Source organism: Rhinopithecus roxellana, chromosome 3, assembly GCF_007565055.1.
Source record: "Rhinopithecus roxellana isolate Shanxi Qingling chromosome 3, ASM756505v1, whole genome shotgun sequence".
Taxonomy (NCBI): domain Eukaryota; kingdom Metazoa; phylum Chordata; class Mammalia; order Primates; family Cercopithecidae; genus Rhinopithecus; species Rhinopithecus roxellana.
In genome coordinates, this window is record NC_044551.1 from 144,902,532 (window position 1) to 144,921,766 (window position 19,235).

Genomic DNA, 19,235 nt, shown 5'->3' on the forward strand with positions numbered 1-19,235 from the left:
GGCGAAACCCCATCTCTACTAAAAAACAAAAATTAGCTGGACGTGGTGGTGGGCACCTGTAATCCCAGCTACTTGGGAGGCTGACGCAGGAGAATTACTTAAACCCAGAAAGCGGAGGCTGCAGTGAGCAGAGATTGTGCCTCTGCACTACAGCTTGGGCAACGGAGTAAGACTGTCTCTAAAAAAAAAAAAAAATAGTGAGGGGGATGCATGCCCACACAAAGGAATCCTGACGGAGGAACAATGGCTCGGTCCTGCTGTGTAGCACTGTGATAAAGGAACGCCTTTCAGGTATGTGCCTTGATGGAGCCAGTGGGTAGAGGAGGAAGGGCAGTGAGAGGTTTGAAGACAAGCCACTGATACCCTCATGTATCATCACAGTGGCGCCCTTTGGGAACCTGCTATGGTATACTCGTCCACTCGGGGAAGAGGAATTCTCTTACCCACAATTTTGTCTTCAAAATTGAAATTCCTTTGGGCAGAGCCTAATAAGAGAGTTGCCTCGTTTCATGTAACTGTAGCATATGTAGTGTAGAAGCTCCAACATGTTTTCGAGGCAGTCTGAGAGCTCTTTCTGGAAATGCCAGGCAGATGACATCTGCGTCTGATTTTACTTTGTCTTAGAACCAGGCTAAGACCTCCAGCAGCATCAGACTGTCGAACTGCTCAGATCAAGGCAGACAGGTAGAAACGCCCACATAGATAGCAGTTACTCATTTCAAGAACACAGAGGCCATGCTGGGTCCCTCCCCTTACCCACATCTGCCAAGCATAGAAATCAAGGCAACATTCTCAGTCCCTTTAAGGGAAGTTCCAGGTACCTAGCTGGTCCTACAACCAGCAATTAGGGAAGTTAACGAATAACCTGCTAAACAAGAAGATAATAACTTAAAAGCCACCCCAAGTCAGAGTCACAAAATGTTTGATTCCCTGTAGAAACTAAAGACAGCATCTTGACATATGCCCTTGCATTGCTTTTCAGAAACCAATTCCCACACCAGATGGAAAATGCTGACCACTGTCATAGACCTCAGAAAGACTGAAACCAAAAAATAGATAAGGAAGTTCCAGAAATTCCCTAGCTCTTAACTCATTATGGATACCCCCTCACTCCTGCTTTAAAAACCCTTGCTTATAAGCTAGCAGGGAGCTCAGGTGTTAAGTGCTAGGTACCCATTCTTGCTTGGCACCCGGCAATAAACGCCTTTTTCTCACTACAAATCCCAGCATCAATGTTTGGCTTTTTTGGCATGCTGGGTGACCAGAACCAACCCCTTCTTTGTGTACTTGCATCCAACTCTGATGAGCCTATGTATGTCAAGCTGGGTCGAGGCCCTTTGTGCTGAACACCAAGTCAACCTAATTAAGGTTGATGACAACAAGAAACTAGGGGAATGAGTCGGCGGCCTCTGCAGAATTGACAGAGAGGGGAAACCCTGTAAAGTGGTTGGTTGTAGTTGTGTAGTAGTTAAGGACTATGGCAAGGAGTCACACGCCAAGGATGTCATCAAAGAGTACTTCAAACGCAGGAAATGAATACATCTTTGGCTCACAAACCCCACAAACTTTTGAACGAAATCTGCTTATATGATGTGACATACATTTCTTTCAGACATGGATTTTGAAATCCTATCAATAAAAGCCACCAGGTGAGACTGACAAGTCTGGTTTTGAGCATGTAACTGCTTTGTTTTCTGATATCTGCAAATTAGAGTGACCCAGTGCAGGCTCCTGACATTTTGACCATGACAGGCTGTCTGAACCCTGGGAGCTCGTTGTGCCCATCCTCAGAGATGTCCGTGTGTGACACAGCAGAGACTACTCCAGAGATAACAGATGAAAGCCAGCAGAGTACAAGGCATAAATGTGCATGTCCTTCTGTTTTCTTTTTTTTTTTTTTAAGGGGTTCTGACTGAGCAGGCAGATAGGGAAGGAACTCAGATGACGAGCAAGTGCTGGGTGTTGGGGAAACAATTTAAATTTCCTACCACCCCAGAATTTCCTCTCCATAAAATATAGGAGAGAAAAAAATGTTTATTATTGAATAAACATGAAACTAGTGATGCGTATCTTTAGCATTCTGCTAAGGAGATTGCAAAGACAGAAAGACATCCCACCCTTTTATATAAGCAAGCAAATAGGACCCATTCATTACATACATGTTCTCTAACTCAAGTAAGAGGACATGACAGCACCATTTGTCAAGCATAATTCCTCCTAAATTCACCTGGTAATTGGGGTGGCCATTTGTGTTCGCTAATTGCCTTTCTCAAAAGGAAAAATGAAACTGAAGGTCTCTAGGACAGCAGGTAGTTTTACAACTTGGAGCCAGGTGCTTCAATGAAACTACTACCCACTGCCCTCGCACTGACAGTGGGAGGTAGAGAGCTATCTTCCTTGATGTCTACATTTTCAAAGAGATGGCTTCCAGACCCTTGCAGGAAAAAGAGTCCTAGGTTGTAAAATCGACTGGAGACTTACTTCGCTTTTTAAAAGATTTATATACATTTCAAAAGGGCAGCAAAATAATTTACAAGTTTTGTAAAGGAAATGCTCTAAGTAAAAGGAAGGAGGAAGCTCTTCCGCTTTTTGCATGGGCTTGTGGGGGTAACATTCTGGAATTCATGAGGAGCATGAATTGGTTTCCTCCCTCCACGTGCTGGAGGGCACAGTGTATGAAGCTTAGCAAGGCTCTAGTCGGGTGGACAATCACTGGGAATTCCACGCATCAAAGGGACAAGGGACAATCACTGGGTCCACTCTATACTTCAGAGGGACAAGACCCAGTGAATGTAGAACTGGGCCACAGTTTCTCTTGGTTCTCAAAGCACGCTGGCCCACACATGATAGGTTATCATTAAATGTCTGGTGAGTGAGTGAATGAATGTCAGGAGCCTGAGAGACTTTAGAGGTTATTTACCTCAGCTGAAATTCAGGCATCCCTTTCCCTAGGCTCTCAAATACCAGCAGTGCTGGGGATCCCACCACTTGCCAAAGCACCCATTTTACTGGATAACTATTATAACATTTTTCATATCTCAATAAGGGGAGAAAACAAAATCAGAATACTTTCAAGGGCAAGGTACTTTTTTCAAAACAATCCCAAGAAGCAAGTATCCCATGTCACAGAGGAGGGAACTCAAAAACAGAGACTTTAACTAACAGCCCAAGGTCACACAGCTAAAGGGAAATCACATGTATCGCATGTTCTGCATCAGGCACTCATTTAAATAAAGATCCTTTCACTCACAAGGGTTTACCATACAAATATTACAGCATGTCTAGATGGGGTCAACCCCTTTGTCTCCCAAGGCATGGAGCTGCCAGAGAGTTCCAGCTGCCTCAGATTCTCCCTGATCTCTCAGGAATGCTGAGTGTTTTCCCTCAAGCAGGGTTTCCACAGGCGAATGCCGAGGGGAGGCTAAGTATGGGGCCAAAATGCCCACAGCACATAGGTGTCATTCCAGGCAGCACTGAGGGGAAGCAGAACCAGGAGATGGCCCTTGGGGCCTTCCTTCGCAGAACACCACTCACCACAGAGTTCCAGGCGATCAGTGGGTCATGTGAGTCAAGGGCAAGTGAGTGAATGATACTGATATGCTTCAGGTAGGGAGAAGCCATGATGGGCAGCATTGGAGGGAGGGGAAAGAGGGGGCGAGGAGGGGGTAGAGATAGTATTTGTCTACTTATTCATCTGATGACTATTTACCTACTGTATGGCAGCTTTTCCAGTCCTTTGAGGAAAAACCCTATGTGCTGAGCACTGGGTTCTATTAGTTTTATGAGTATTACCCCATTTAATCCTCACTACGGACCCAGGAAGTAGATGCTCGTGTTATTCCCATTTTACAAGTGAGCAGATGCAGGGAGAGAAAGGCAAAACAACTCACCCAGGACCACACAGTTTGTGAGTGGCGGTGCTGGGATTCTGGCCAGCAGTCATAGTCCACACTCAACCAGGGCCCTCTGCTGGGCAACTAGAAATTGTGTGTGATTTGTGGTCTACTTGGGGAGCCAGAGCCTGTTGGGGGGTCCTGGGAGGGCATGGTCGGCTATGGGACAGACCATTCAACAATGTTTGAGGAGCCTTGTCAGGTCTTAACCATACCAAAGCATTGTATTGCATGCCTCCACCCACCTTGGGACTGGGACCAGGTCACACACTGCACAGGATTCCAATGGAAACAACGAATAGACCCTTGCACACCCATGTGCATCAGTGGAGGACTATGGATGCCGTGTGCCCCCACTCCTCCCTCCCAACAGCTGCTTTCCAGGCATCTTCCAGCTGGGGAAATGGCCATTGCCCTCAGCCCACAGCAGACTTAGCCTACCCTTGAATGCTGCTGAAAAAAAATAAAGGACTAAATGTGTCCCCTGTTCTAGTCCAGATTCTTAAGGATGAGGACACAGCATCCTGGGCCACTGTCACTAATACAAATTTGCCTCTGAGGGACTCTGTGAAAGATAATTCCGCTGAAATTTGGAGAGTTGAATTAAGCTAGGACTGAGTGTGCCTGGAATTTGTGGTGGCCACCTACCCTAGAGGGCCTCAAGGAAAACCATGGTTCAGGACAATCCTGACAGATTCTAGAATCTAGAACAGAACACCTGTTCTACCAGGGATGGATTTGAACATGGCAAGGCCAACCACCAAGTTCATGGCCTGTGTACAGCAAAGATGACGTTACATCCTGAGAGCTAAGCCTGGAAGCTCTTTCATCCATCTGTTTGTCCATCCATCCAACCATCCATCCCTCCATCTGCTCAACACATGTTAGAGAATCAATCCGTGTGTCAGATACTGGGGCTGCCCTCAAGGAGCTTTTATCAAGTTCAGGGTACAGCCTAGCAGGGGAGACAGATCACTGTAAAAACCTACCACTATAATGCAAAGGACAAGAGCAAAAATAGTAAAGAGGAGAGAAGACCCAAATTTCCCTGGTGGGTCAGAAAGGGCTTTCTAGAGGAAGTGAAAAATCTTTGGGGCTATCACTTCACCTCATCCGGTGGATAAAGGGAGGACTTTCCAGATACAGTGGACAGAATGTGCAGAGGCAGGAGCCATGAGTGGCAGAGGCAGGGCAGGGACGAGCCGAGACAGGCTGGAGCTGAAGCACGATGGCACTGGAGCCATAGCCAAAGGAACAAACTGTGAGACCTGGGACTTGAATTTGGAGGCGGTGAAACGTGACAACAAGGTTCCTCGCAGAAGAGTGATTTTATTCAACTTATGGAAGGTTGACCTCAGACCAGTGCTGCCGAAGTGTGGTCTGTGGGCTGTTAGCAGTTCATGACGATGTAAGTACAGGAATTGAGAGTAAGCATTTAGAACACCTACAGCACTTTGATAGTCATTTTACTTTTTAAATTTTGAGCTGGCATTTTGCATGCCTGTTTATTCTACCTTTTTTTTTTTGAGACAGTCTCACTCTGTCGCCCAGGCTGGAGTGCAGTGGTGCTATCTCTGCTCACTGCAAGCTCTGCCTCCTGGGTTCAGCCATTCTCCTGCCTTAGCCTCCCGAGTATCTGGGACTACAGGCGCCCGCCACCACGCCCAGCTAATTCTTTGTATTTTTAGTAGAGATGGGGTTTAACCGTGTTAAATGGATGGTCTCGATCTCCTGACCTCGTGATCTGCCCGCCTTGGCCTCCCAGAGTGCTGGGATGACAGGCGTGAGCCACCACGCCCGGCCTTCTTCTGTGTTTCTAATAGTTGCACTTTATCACATTTTACAAATGTGTGGGTCTGCTATGGATTAGAGAAGAGATTTTGCCACAGATAAAATCTGTGTTGAGAAGCCCAGCACTGCCACTCAACAAATGCAGGTGCATTCAGATGGTGAAATATTCTGCAGCTATTAAAGGAATTAAAACTGCCTCCACTTACCTGGATGCCCATCTGTGACACCCTTTTAGGTTAAAAGGAAAAGAAAAACTTGCTTAGAACTGAATATGAGTGGTTGCAATTTTGTAGCGATGATGTATGTACATATACATTTTCATATATTTGTATGAACATTAAAGTTTTGAAGGATATTCATCAAACTGCTAAAAGGGTTGCTTCAGAGTAACAGACTTGGAGAAGGCAGATTCATTTTCTCTTAATGGAACTCTGTATTATATCATGTGTAAAAATAAGCATGTGTTACCTTTATGATAAAAAAGTAAAAACCTAAAAAAGAAAATTTTGATGTGTGTTAAAATTTTGCATTTCTAGGCTCCACCTTTTTGAATGAGTCTCTCCAAGAGTGGGGCCCTCACATGTATAGTGAGAAAAAGCTCCCGGATTACAAGATGTTACCAGGCCCCACTAGGTGTAGGAACGCTACATGGTGCCCACCTGAGCCTCACCGGCTCCTCCCCATCATGGGCATGATGAGGTCTCCCTGTGGGGTGTTGTGAAGAGGACGGGACAGGCTGCAGTAGGCACTGAATAAATGTGAGTCCCTTCCCTTGATGACCCTAAGGCTATGGGATCATCATTACTCTCACCCTGAAGCCACACCTGATTACTCCAGCCACCACTCGGCCTGCCCCTTTTCTGAATGCTTTTTGATTTAGCTTACATTTTTAGCATTTAAATGTTTCATTTAATTTGAGAAAGAGTCTTGCTCTGTCACCCAGGCTGGAGTGCAGTGGTGCGATCTCGGCTTACTGCAATCTCCACCTCCCGGGTTCAAGCGATTCTCCTGCCTCAGCCTCCCAAGTAGCTGGGATTACAGGTGCCCGCCACCACATGTGGCTAATTTTGTACTTTTAGTAGAGATGGGATTTTGCCATGTTGGCCAGGCTGGTCTCGAATTCCTGACCTCAAGTGATCCACCTGCCCTCCACCACAGCTGGCTTCATTCAATTTGTATTTTGTATCTCTGCAGTCAAGACTTCAAAGGTGTCTATCACATACTTTCAGATCTACTGATCATCTTCTGAAAACCAACATCAGGGTTCACAAAATGGATTTAACCAGTTGGGCTCCCTAGTTCTTCTTCCAGACTCGACCCCTCCGGCAGTGTCTCCAATGACTTCCTGGCATCACCGAACAGGTCCTTCACTTTGCCACCTCTGAGCCTTTGCTTGAGTGTTTTCTTTTACCTGGAATATCCTTTCCAACCCTGTACACCGACTGAGTCAAACCTTCTTCTTTTTGAACTAACATATATGAGCTCCTATCATGAGTCATGCGTTATGCAAGGGACCTTACAAACACTATCAGTCTATGTAACAATCCTGCCAAGTATGCTTTATTTTGTGCATGGGGAAACTGAGGCTCAAGAGAAGTGACCTGCCCCAGGTTTCAGTACCAGCACACTAGTTGAGCTGGGATTTGAATCCAGGTTTGTCTTTAGCCCTGGATTCAGCTTCCTTGCAGACCCCAGCACCTCACATACAGCCCTGCACTGACCAGCAGTTGGAGGGAACCCACCCTTGTGGCTTAAAAGCTGTGGTGCCACAGGTCATTCCACTCGGTCACACCCTGAAGACCGTAGAATTGCATTTACCACAGCAGCTCCTAGGCACAGGATTGTCACCTCAGGGCACATCACTCCTCCCAGAGTTGCAGATTATAAACTTGTTCTGTTTCCCTGTCCTCAGGCCCCTGCTGAAGTAGCCCAAATGCCAGGGATATTTCTGCCCACTCCACTCTGACCCTAGCTGCTCAATGTGCCTGCCAGGCCTTGCTAGGGATGCTGTGCCAGTGTGAGGAGGAAGGTAGTCTCCAGCTTTCACCCCATAGAAGCTGTCTGCCTCAGTTTCCCTAACCTGGACAACCGCTATGACTCCTGAATTGAAAAACACTGTTTACAGCATCTAGGCTAAAATTAGCAGAATACCCGAGCTCCAAGCCAGGGAGATTTGGGGTGATGGGAAGGTGCAAGAGCACAGCCAGACAGAACCAAAAGCAGTAATATCCTGTTTGTTCCTACACTGCCCTCCCCACTAAAAAACAAGGACAGCTGCATCAAGCCCTTTTGTTAAGTGGCCACAAGCTGCACATTTCTTGGTCCCAGGCAGGCATACTGGGAGTTCAGATCCTGGTCTAATGGTCTTCTCTGGTTCTGTGACATCCTGGAATGTGAAAGGGAGGCCTTGGGTTCTGTCACTGCCTCCAGCCTGAGCCCCCTGCTCTTCCTGGGTATCCCGGATGGACCATGTCTGCCTTTCTGCTGACTCAGACTTATTTCTAGTCCAGCCATTCAGTGTCCCTGTGTCTGAACTCCTCAGCCAGAGGGCAGGTGGAAGGCCAGGAGGAGGACCACATGTCATCTTTCCATCCAGAGAGCTACCCCAAAACAGAGGACGTCCTTGGGCTTGGACCAGCTCCACAGAACACACTGAACAAATTCTCACGATGCCAGGCTCCTAGGCCAGCAGAAAATGCCTCTCCCCTCCCAGTTCTAAGACAGCAAAGGGTTTACATTACCTCACAACCACTGGGTACACAGCCTACCTTAATGGGCACTCTTGGCATCACTGTTCTACTCAGCAAATAGACAGTCCTAGGCAGGAGATATTTAGAATGCTACTCCGTAAAACAGAGGCCTTTCCTAGGCCTCCTGTAATGAAGGCATGGGACTGTTAACAGACTTGTCCCTCAAGGGGTAAATTGTTTTCAAGAAAACAGGAAGCTAGGAGCCATCTAGTCCTTTTAACTGCTGTGAAGAAGTGGGCTGCCTTCTTCCCCGCCCAAGGGAGGGAGTCTCTGAGACTTCCCAGGCAGGGTTGGTGTGACCTCCAGCAGTCACCTTCAGCATGGGTTGCTGCTGGATTCCCGGCTCTGTGGGCAGGAGCTCCGAGAATGCTTGACACGGGCTCTACGGGGCTTCCTTTGGGAAGACAAATGGAGCCTGCTTTAGGCTATGGCAGAGATGGAGGCCCAGGGCCTCTGAGCTAGGGGCAAAGTCAGTCCCCCTCCTGTGTCCAAAACCCCAGGACTCCTCATTCTGTATGGCACTCCCCCAACCCACAGTTTCCTTAGGAAAACCGACCAGGCTACGGGCCATTTCCTTATGAGGTGATTTGGTCATGAGGTTGGCAGAGTCCATGGGGTGCATGTGGCACTCCTGTGCTTTGCTGGGACAGTGCCTTAACCCACAGGCATGATTAACTCCAAAGTCTGGGGTCTTTGGAGAAGGTGCCTATCAATGCAGAGGAAGTGAGGTGCTCACACCGCCAAACAAGGCCCAGAGCCTCCTGGAAGGGCCTGTCAGGAAGCCTCAGGCATGTTGTGGCCGTGCTCACCTCCCTGAGAGGACAGACAGAATAGACGAAGGACATGAATTCAGAACAGGGAAAATGTGAGAGCCGTAGACAGGAAAAGCAGCCGTTCTGGAAACAGCGCACTGGTGTACCTAGTGTAACCTTGTCCTGAGGGCACTAACTGCCCCTCACTTGACTGGGCTGACACTGTGAGGGGTCACGAGCCGGGCAACACTTTCTGAAAGGTCTAAAGGGCAGCACTGAGGAGACCTAAAGGTTTTGCTCTGTTTGTCAAATGTCACTCTTCCTCACATTCCGAGGAGAGCACTTGAAGGCAGACCACTTGAGGGACAAGAACAGGACTGATTTTAACCCCAGGACTACCAAGCAAGCAAGCTAGCAAAGAATGGGCCTCTGCCCAGGTGCAACACATGGGGCCAATTCCACAGGTTTTTGTTGTTTTTTTAAATTAACCTCCAGTGGGAAAGGTAAGGATGGCAGGGAGGGGAGATAGTTACTTGGCTCATTATCAATGTATTAATGTTAGTGATGGCAAAACTGAATCTCTAGCAGTACTATTTGCCAGTTTAAACTGGGCCTGGCTATTGGGCTTATTAGTAAATAGCTTCTCAAAATTTTAATTTTCTAGTTAGTTCATCCCAAGTCACTGATTTACACGTCTTTTGAGACTGAGACTGCTGGGGAAAAACATTCCCAGAAATCAGTGGATTAGACTCTGTAAATTACAAGGGAAAGACATTTGAAGTTTAAAGTTGTCCCAAACTTAGCGTCAAAATACAGCCTTTAGATTTTTTTTTTTTTTTTCCAAATCAAGAAAAATTCCTGATTCACTACCAAAAAGAGACCCTGCAGGCAGCGTGCTGATTTGTTCTGCTCCTGGTGCTGAGCTGCTCCCACCTGTGTGCAGGGAGGAGGGGGCGCTTCGGCCAAGGGCGGGCGCTCTGCTGGCTTTAGCGAGTCACCATTGCCTCCTCGCAGTCAGCGTCCTGACGGGGTCCCGGTCCACAGCCCTGTATCCACTCCCACAAGGCCCTTCACACTGGCTCTAGCCATGACCCCTCTTTGGAAGAATAAAGCAGAGTTTCACGGACTCACCGACCTTGAAGCCGGAGTCTCCCACGTCCTGCTGAGCGCACACAGCCAAGAAGTGTATGTAGGGCGAGCTGGCCAGGCCGGCCTGGAAAAGCCTCCCTGGCGGGGCGGGGCCAGAGGACCTCGCCAATCCCAGCGCAGACCTCCGGGCGCACCGGCCCCCACAGCTGTACCGTTGAAGGCAGGCCCCTGGGCGCTTGGCTCTTTATAGCACCTGCCCTTTCTCTGAAATGTAAAAGGAGGAGCCAATCTTGCTCTCCAGGCCTGGTCCTGAAGGCTCCTCTGCCAGGGCTCTGGATCTCAGAATGGAAGGCCCAGCGGGTGAAATTGCGTATCTTTTGGGGGATTTGTTTCCCTCTTCTCTCAGGTGTACAAGCCTTGGGGCCCTGGTAAGCTCTGGAGGATGAACCCCTCAAGCCAAGGTCGGAGAGGAGGATATCTCAAGCTGCCTGGCTCCAGCAGCTGACCGGGCCCTGAGCCAGGGGCTGGAGGGACCTCTTTCCAGTGTCTTTGTCTGGGGCCTAGATCCAGGGACAATTACAGTCACGTTTCTGTTCAAGATCAGGCCATCTGCAGTAGACGGCTAGATCATCTCACTTTCTGTCCACATCAGCTTAACCCACGGCAGGCCATAGCCGTGCTTAAAAATAGTCCTACTTGGGGTATCCACCGCACGCCGGGAAGGTTGCCTGTAAATAGCAATGACCCAGCAGGATTTTGGACAGCAGCCCTGCCATTTCAAGGGAGCCTGCCTAGGCATCTGGTGACCGTCACGTACTCGGCTTCTGAGGCCACGTGGACATGACCAACTGGTTCCTGTCTCTTACTTCTCGGAGTCTAGCTCATGCTCAAAGGACTTGATGGAGCAGGGGGTGGAGCCCCAAGAATAACCTTCTACCCAGTGTGCTTTCTCCTTCAGAGTGTCCATTTCTTTTAAACACGACCCATGTTTAAAAATATCATCGGATTTACCTTTGCATGGGGTACTGATTGGGAGAGCACATGAGGGGGCCTTTTGGCAGGACGGAAAGGTTCCTGATTGGGGTGGTTCTATAAAGATTGGAACCAATCAAATTAATTTTGTAATCCTTTAAGGAGTCAAGACCCACCAGCTTGCATATTCCGTCATCAGGGCAGTCTCCGTTTATTCCTTCTCAAAATAGCTCTTTTCCACACACTTGTTTCAAGTCAGTTCAGGCACCAAGTGAAATAAATCCAGTGACCCTGAAATAGCCCAGCTTCCAGATCCAGAAAATTACAAGGCTTTTGAAGAGCATGGAATTGTAGATTTAAAGGATGGCAGTAACAGCAAAAACCTCCTTTTCCTCCCCAGTTGCCTAATCAGCATTTACTATGATTACATAGTAATCATGTATGATTTACATAGTAATCATGTATGATTTACATAGTAATCATGTATGATAATCATGTATGATTTACATAGTAAATGTCCCCTCCACTCACCCTACCTCAACACCTTATATTTTACAGAGTAAATGTATATGTTAGTAAGGTCAGAAGAAAAGTTGGGTCATTGTTGAGAAAAGAGAGTACCACTCTTCTTTTGGGGGCTGGTCCTCTTCAAGCATATTATAAAGGTGGTGTGATGGGGATGAAATCTCTATAAGGGACTCACAGTAGAAATTCTGGCTTTCTGGAAATCTTTCAAATGCCATCTCTGTCACATGCCATCCGTTCCCTTCTTATCATTGCCAACTCCCTTTGAAGCTCTGGGGCTCTAGCCACACCAGGCTGCCCCGTGGCTGGCTTCTGTCACAGGGGCAGGAACAGAATTGAAGTGTGCGACTGCCATATCATTTGCTTTAAAGGAAAATGTCCTGGACTCATTATCTTTTCTGTTCCTGAGTCCAGCAGGAGTGTGGCTAGAGCAGGCCCCAAATTTGACCTCGTAGGCAAGGATGGTGCCTTGTGGGATGGGCAAATAATAGGATGAAAGGAACCTGGGTTCCTGTGTCCCACCAGCCTGGATTGATCACTTCAGAACTGGGCAGGAGGAACCCCTTTCCTTAGTCTATTCTTGTGTCCAGCAACTGTAAATTCCATCAGCTCTAAATGTTACCACAACTTCATAGAAGTTAAAGTATTTTCATATATAGTAATCCATATAACCACTGCAGTAATTTTAGGGGTAGATAGGAGTCTTATTTCAGAAGCCCCTCCTAGGTGGAGCTTCTCCTGTCTCCACTGCCCATTCAGGAGCGTTGAGCTGCCATGCAGTGGACTGAGCTGTTCCGGGTAGTAGTGAGTTCTCTGTGCCTGGAGGTAATCAAATATGGGCTGGGGATGTCACAGGAAGAATCTAAGCACTGGAAAGAAAGTGTGATTAGTTGATCCTTCATATCATTTCAAAGCTTTCCCCAAATTCTTTGAATTTTAGGGCCTCTTCTAAATTGTTTTTCTCCCTGAACTTTAGAAGTAATATTTAGAAGTAAAATAATATATCTGAAGGAATTCACTGCTATGAAGAAGATGTAAAATAAAAATAAAGCCCCTAGGCCCCCAGGCAAAACAAAACAGACTCATTGTGGTAAAAGAGACCCCAGAAAACATTAAAAACCAGGATTCTACAGCTTTGGCAAGGCAAGAGGTCAGTCACACCCAACGTTCCCCCACCTTGATAACTGCCTCAAGACTTTCTTTCCTACAATTAAACTAAAACCAGTTCCTGAAAACTGTGTCTGGAAGATTTCTTCCTCAAATTCAACAGACAACCTGACGTGGCGAACCCCCCTTCCCTCAACGCAGTTGCCCCATGACAAGTGTTGAGCCTTACAAAACACGCCGTCCTCATAACTGACGGCAGACCGCAGCTGGTTCTGGCCGGTTTACAGACACTGCACACCAAGTGTCTTTGTGCCCCGTGTTTCATCTTTTAAGGTATACAGTCCAATTTTACTACATTTTAATGTTAAGTCTCCATCCCAAAGTGAACATGGGTTGTATGTAACATGTATGATTACTGACTATGCATGCATTAGGGCCTCATAAATATTCATAAAATTATCCTATAACCTACTAAATGTATATGTATGGCTCATCTCGTTGGGCATAAATCTCAACCTCTCCCTTTTGTCTCTTAAGTGCTTGCTTTTGGCTTTGGCCAGAGGCTCCAGCCTGCAGACTGTAACCCTTTATAAGAAATAAAGTTCTATTGTTTTCTAAATGTATACATTTCATGGTTTTGACAATGTAGAAAAATGGGGAAAAGAGTTAAATGAAGAAACCAATGAGATTTCTGAATATTCAAGAAAGGTGAAGTTTAATTTGCATATAGGCATAACCTACACCTCACCTGGCAAGTGTTAGGCCACAGCACAAACCCCTCTGTCCAATCACAAATGTCCACAAATTTGCAAAGTAACTGGACACGAACGATATGCTTCTCAAACTCACACACATATTCGTCCATCGCACACACACTCAAATGATAAAGAAATACATTGAAATCCTCTACAAAAGAGAGCTGAGCATAGTAATCAGATTACCTCACATGCGGACAGCATTTTGCACTTTCCAGTCTAATCCATTTGGTCCTCACAATAGCCCTGTGAGGTAAGCAGCACAGGGATTACTATTCACACCAGTTTGCAGATGAGGAAACTGAGGCTCAGGGATGTATAAACACCAGCCTAAGGTTTTCCAGCTGGAGACTGGGCCTAGGACTCAGGGCTGGGATGCCTAGGTCAGCTCTCTTTCATAACTGGTTTTCTAGTGAAAAATGAAATGAGCTGTGTAAAAACCAACATCATTAAGTATAATAGAACTATTATGTTCCTTGAGCAGATCAGACCAAGTACAATCAATCCTAATGTTAATGTCATGCTGCATGATGAATAATTTTCTGAATCGTTCATGTGTTTATTCCTACAACAAAATGACTGTTTTCCATTTTGGCTCTGCCTCGTCTTAATTTTAAGTCACCAATGGCCGATGAGAAATGGCACACTGATTAGATTTCATTAAGTCTTCTTACCAGAATTACATGGTGGTATCTATAATAGAGCCATTATTTAAACTTACAGTCTGATTTCTTACTGAAATGAAAATGATTCTTATTTATTGATTCCCTCTGGCTGTGGACATTAGCCTGGCTCTACCCTTCAGCCATAAATAGGATGTTCTCTTTTATGCCATTTCAGTAGTTGTAAAAAGAATACATTTTGCAATTGTATTTTTAAAAACCTTTATACTTTCAAGTGGAGTTTTTTTTCAAGGGGATAAAATCAAACTTTGAAAAAAAAAAAAAAGCTAAGTAAAATCTCTTGCTTTTAAATAAAAGTTAATTTTATTGGGAATAACCCCTGTCTTGCATTACTCTTTTTAGTTAAGAATTTTAAAGCTGCCCAATCACTGCTGGCCCAAAAGCCTCGTTGTATACAATAACATGAGAGAAAGGGTGCTGATCCATCATTACTCACTCCACATGGGACCATAATGGATGTTTCTCTTCCAAGTGATTCAGTTTCTCTGAGTTTCATTTGTTTATAAGTAGTACTTTAAGACGTACTGCAATTTAACACAGTAATAGGACTTGGTGTGAGAGCCACTTGAAAATATTGCAACGGCCATTTAAAATTCCCTCTTTAAATTCCTTCAGAAAAACACTAAGGAAAAGTGACAACGTTTTACTTCATGCCTGAATCTGTCAAATAATATATTGGATTAGGTAAGAGATTTGTCCCTGTAGCAAAACTAGATGTCTCAGTTAATAACCAGAGGCATCCCCTAAAAGCTCCAAGATAATTCCGTTGACAGTACAAAATGTGGGCATTCACTCGAAAGCCTGAAACTGGATTTTACTTCTGATTTTCTAGGTTAATTTTACAGTATACATGTTCGCTACTTGGCTGTTAGAGGTTGACCTCCCATCTCCTCTTATTTATGGACTAGAGGCAGATGCAGCTGGGAATGCCAGCTTTTTGTGTAGGCAGAAGAGAACGGGCACTTTAACAGCACTGCAAATTGCTCTTGGGGATTTTTAATTTGACCAAATTAAAGGTGTTTTAAATGTGCATTCCTCTCCCAGCTGGCACACGAACAGTGCAGGTCATCAACAGACATTCCCTCAGAGGTGGAGCTCTCTCTCTCTTGCTCTCTTGCAGCTCCAAGAAGGCTGCAGACTCCAGAAAGTGGTGTAATTCTCAAACAAAAATGTGAAGGGCTAGCGAGTGGTGCACCCCTGCAGTCCCAGCTGCTTGAGAGGCTGAGGCAGGAAGGTTGCTTGCGTCCAGGAGTTTGAGGCCAGCCTGGGCAACATAGTGAGACCCTGTTTTTCAAACAAACATAAAACCCCCTAAAAGTCAGCATAGCAATCGGCGGTGCCTAATATGACCACTGTGGGGCAGTTCCAACATCTTGCAGGAAATAGGTGCAAAAGCTTTGTCACTAACTGAAAAGCTGTGATCCAAAAAGGAAGGAGCATTTGGAAACTCCTGTCTTATTTTTCGTTAATAAGAATGGCTGCAGCGTCTCTGAAACATTTGGGTCAAAGAAATGAGTCCAGACTTCCACAAAAAGCACACACAGAGCCATCCTTTCCCTCTGAAGGACTCTAGCAACTCCATGGCAGATAGAATGCACCTTTTCCACATGTTGTTTGGCCTGAAACTAGTTTGTGTGTGGTCTTCTCACAGATTTGTCCCGGTTTTAGTTCACCTTTCAGGACTATGCTTTTGAGCCAAGAAAGCTAACCTTTACTTTTCTTCTGCAAGACCTCGAGGTGTTTGGTGCAACTGATACATATTATTTCAAACCCTCAGCTTCTGAACACTGATAAATAAATCACAAGTTATGTGTTGTTAGGATCCAACAGCCCATGCTTCTCATCATGCATCAAGATGCGTCAACCTCTTATTTGAAACTAAAGAGAACAAGCAACTTTAAAAAAGAAAAAGAAAGCATCCATAAGGAACCCTCCTTGGGTTGAGTGCTACACTGTTGGCTAATGTGAACTATTGAAAATATTTTTGGAATGGTCTTCAAATATTGTATTTTCTTTTACTTAGTTGATATTTCACTATATAGTTACATACAGAGATGGCGCTTACCATGCAGAAAAAGTACGTTCTCTACCTCTATGGTACATTACCAATGCTAGCTCTTCCACTGGGTCTTAAGAGCCAGCAGGTGGAATTTATTAGTCAGCTGTTAGCTCTAACAACATAATTAAAGTGCAAGGAAAGAGGGAAAACAGCCAGACAGATCAATTTTTCATTGTCAGCATCAATAAGTTTCATGCCGCTAAGAGAAAATGTCAGGTGCAACAGGTTCAGGGAAATAGAACTATATTTTTTCTCTTCCTTCTTTTAAAGCAGCAGTCTCCCTGAGAAGAGAAGAGGGAGGTAAACAATGAGAGAGCCCTACTTCTTCAACAACTGACAATCTTGGGAAAAGTAAGGTCACTTCCCCAGCCTCGGGTAGCAGGACTAACCCCTGCATTTGGTTTTGTAATATAAGAGCTGTTCGGTGGTTGGGCCCATTTCCCTTGCACTTATAATACTCTCAGAGATCTCTCAACATCATTTTGTAAAGAAAGAGATCTACGAACAGCATATGGAAGTGTGGGATTTGAAAAGAAAATTTCACTGCTTTTAAAAAAAATACAGCCAATGTTCATAGTAAGCCTAAAAAAGGTCTGTGTAAATGAGAATAGATTCCTGCAGTACTATGAGCGGGGAAAGAAAACAAGCAAAGCAAGGTGCAGAGATGATTTTTAGGTATAGATTTTCACTCAGCACTGAAACCCGTGATTCCCCACAGCACTTGGTGGCCTTCTGTCTGTTCCACAGTTTTGTCGGTGAGATGGACGTGCACCTTCTTGCAAACTGCAGCTGCCTCTCCAAGAGGGTTGGCGGCTTAGGACCAACAGTCTCAAGGAAAAGCTCCCCACCCACCTCAGCCAGCCACTGTCTGCAATCCTCTGGGGCACAGCCTACTGCCTTTAATCAAGGAAATGTTACATACAAATCCATTTGTGTTTCATTCTTTCTTTCCTATCCTGTTGCCTAAAGATTGGAAAGCCAGTTTCAGAAGGTACCATTCCTCACATAGAAATATTTAGAATGCACTGAAAACCATGCACATGCTGTAGACTGAAATTGCTTATGTGTTGGTCCATCTCTGTAGAGGAAGTGTCAGCTTTTCTGTGAAGCTTATACCAAAAGGAAATGTAATGGAACCAGTCAAATCCTAGAAGATTGGTAGGTGTGCCCAGGCCAGTAAAGTGCCAGAGAAACATCACAGGTCTTTTTCATGGATCCTTGTCCCTGAGTTCTAACAGAACACGGACAGAGTTTAAAATTTACCAATTTACCTGCTTTGTTAAAATGGCAACTACCATCTCCCATCTAACATTCCCTTACATAAAACGTGCCACCAGCTTTCTAAATAGCCATCTTTCACCTTCCCACCCAAGTTTGAAGCATCTGTCTTTGACCCAAACAGCTGGGTTTCTCTCTGAATAGAGACAGAATTCCAGTCTGGTTCTATCTTCTTTGATGGAGAAAGGAGACTGGCTTCGTGCTGTACCATGTGAGGCAAGGCATACACAATTCTGTCTGTCCTGCTTTCCATGAACATCCCGTGGACTCAGGGGCAAGGCCAGATCTTCAAGCAGGGAGTCGAGGTTCAATTTTTAGTGACAGCTCATATAGCGTATCTTCATCTATGATAAGGTCTTTGTCAAGCAAGTACTGTGTGACCTGAAAAAAAAGGGGAAGTCCCAGCTTTTACCTCTTTCAGATACCACTGCATACATTTTCTGAGGGAATCTAACACAATTCAACATTTTCTCTTAAACACCTAAAAATCTTATTTGACCAAAAAAATCAAAAATATGTTTCCATTGTTAAAAAAAAAAAAAAAAAGCAAACATCTCTAGTCCTCTCTCAACCCCCAATCTCAGGTACCTCCCTCAATAGGAACTACTGCTACTAATTGGTTTGTGTTCTCGCAGTTGTTTTTCTATGTCTTTATAGAGATTACATGTACTTACAGATATCATTTCCCCCCCTAAAATTGGCATCGTGGTGCACATTTTATTCTGCTTTCATCTCTTAATGATAGGTCGGAAAGAGCTCCCTATGACAGTAGATAGAGCTCTAACTGCTATACAGTACTAATAGTGCAATATATTGGAGCTTATTTAATAATCTCATATTGATGGATGTTGAGTTGCTGTCAATACTTCACTGTTACACAAAGTTTCAGTGAATTCCTTGTTAGCATGCTTCCTGGTGTGCATGCGTGAATACTCTGCTAGGCTAGGATAGACACCAGAAGTGAAAGGAAAGGAATTGACACTAGAAATGAAAATGTTGGGGCATGGGGGATTTCCATGAAAATATTTCTTTAGTTTTATTGAAATATAACACACAAAAGTGAAATGGATAGTTTGATCCATTTTGACAGATGTATACACCATGTAACTTACATACATTTCATGATAAAGAACAATTTCAGCATCCCCAAAAGTTCCCTTATGCACCAACCCACTCAATCTGCTCTCGGAATCAAGCACTGCCCTGGTTTCTATCACCACATATGAGTTCTGTCTACTTTGGAACCTCATATTGATGGAATCATTCAGTGTGTACTCCTTCATGTGTGGCTTCTTTCACTCAGCATAGTGCTTTGAGATTCAGCCTTGCTGTGGCCTGTACCAGTAGTCTGCTCCCTCTTATAGCTGACTATTCCATTGTAGAGATGTACCATAACTTGTTTATCCATTCATCTGTTGATGGACACTTGAGCTCTTCTCAAATAGGGGCTATTATTTAGAAATGTTATGAACATTTTATACAAGGTTTTTTATTTTTTTTGAGACCAGTCTTGCTCTGTCGCCCAAGCTGGAGTGCAGTGGCGCGATCTCAGCTCACGGCAACCTCCGCCTCCTGGGTTAA

General features: G+C 45.1%; 2 protein-coding genes and 1 long non-coding RNA gene across 7 annotated transcripts in view; 1 reads left to right on the top strand and 2 right to left on the bottom strand.

The window, feature by feature from the left end:
• CKMT2 (creatine kinase, mitochondrial 2) overlaps positions 1 to 10,472 on the bottom strand; it is a 31,829-nt gene extending 21,357 nt beyond the window's left edge. The window contains exon 1 of one of the 2 annotated variants that reach the window (XM_010386025.2): positions 10,322 to 10,470. The gene's annotated coding sequence lies outside the window, so the exon portion shown is untranslated. Of the gene's footprint in view, positions 1 to 10,317 lie in introns of both variants that reach the window. The other variant, XM_010386026.2, reaches the window with a different exon arrangement.
• Positions 208 to 6,183, top strand: LOC115896422. The gene is made up of 2 exons (XR_004056298.1): positions 208 to 291; positions 983 to 6,183. It is a non-coding gene; the product is annotated as an uncharacterized LOC115896422 (long non-coding RNA).
• A 3,099-nt stretch (positions 10,473 to 13,571) lies between the features above and the next one.
• RASGRF2 (Ras protein specific guanine nucleotide releasing factor 2) overlaps positions 13,572 to 19,235 on the bottom strand; it is a 275,484-nt gene continuing 269,820 nt past the window's right edge. For all 4 annotated transcript variants that reach the window (XM_030926934.1, XM_030926935.1, XM_030926936.1 and 1 more), the window contains one exon: positions 13,572 to 18,035. In XM_030926934.1, the coding sequence (XP_030782794.1) occupies positions 17,943 to 18,035 (93 nt within the window). In that variant the 3' untranslated portion in view covers positions 13,572 to 17,942. The remainder of the gene's footprint in view (positions 18,036 to 19,235) is intronic.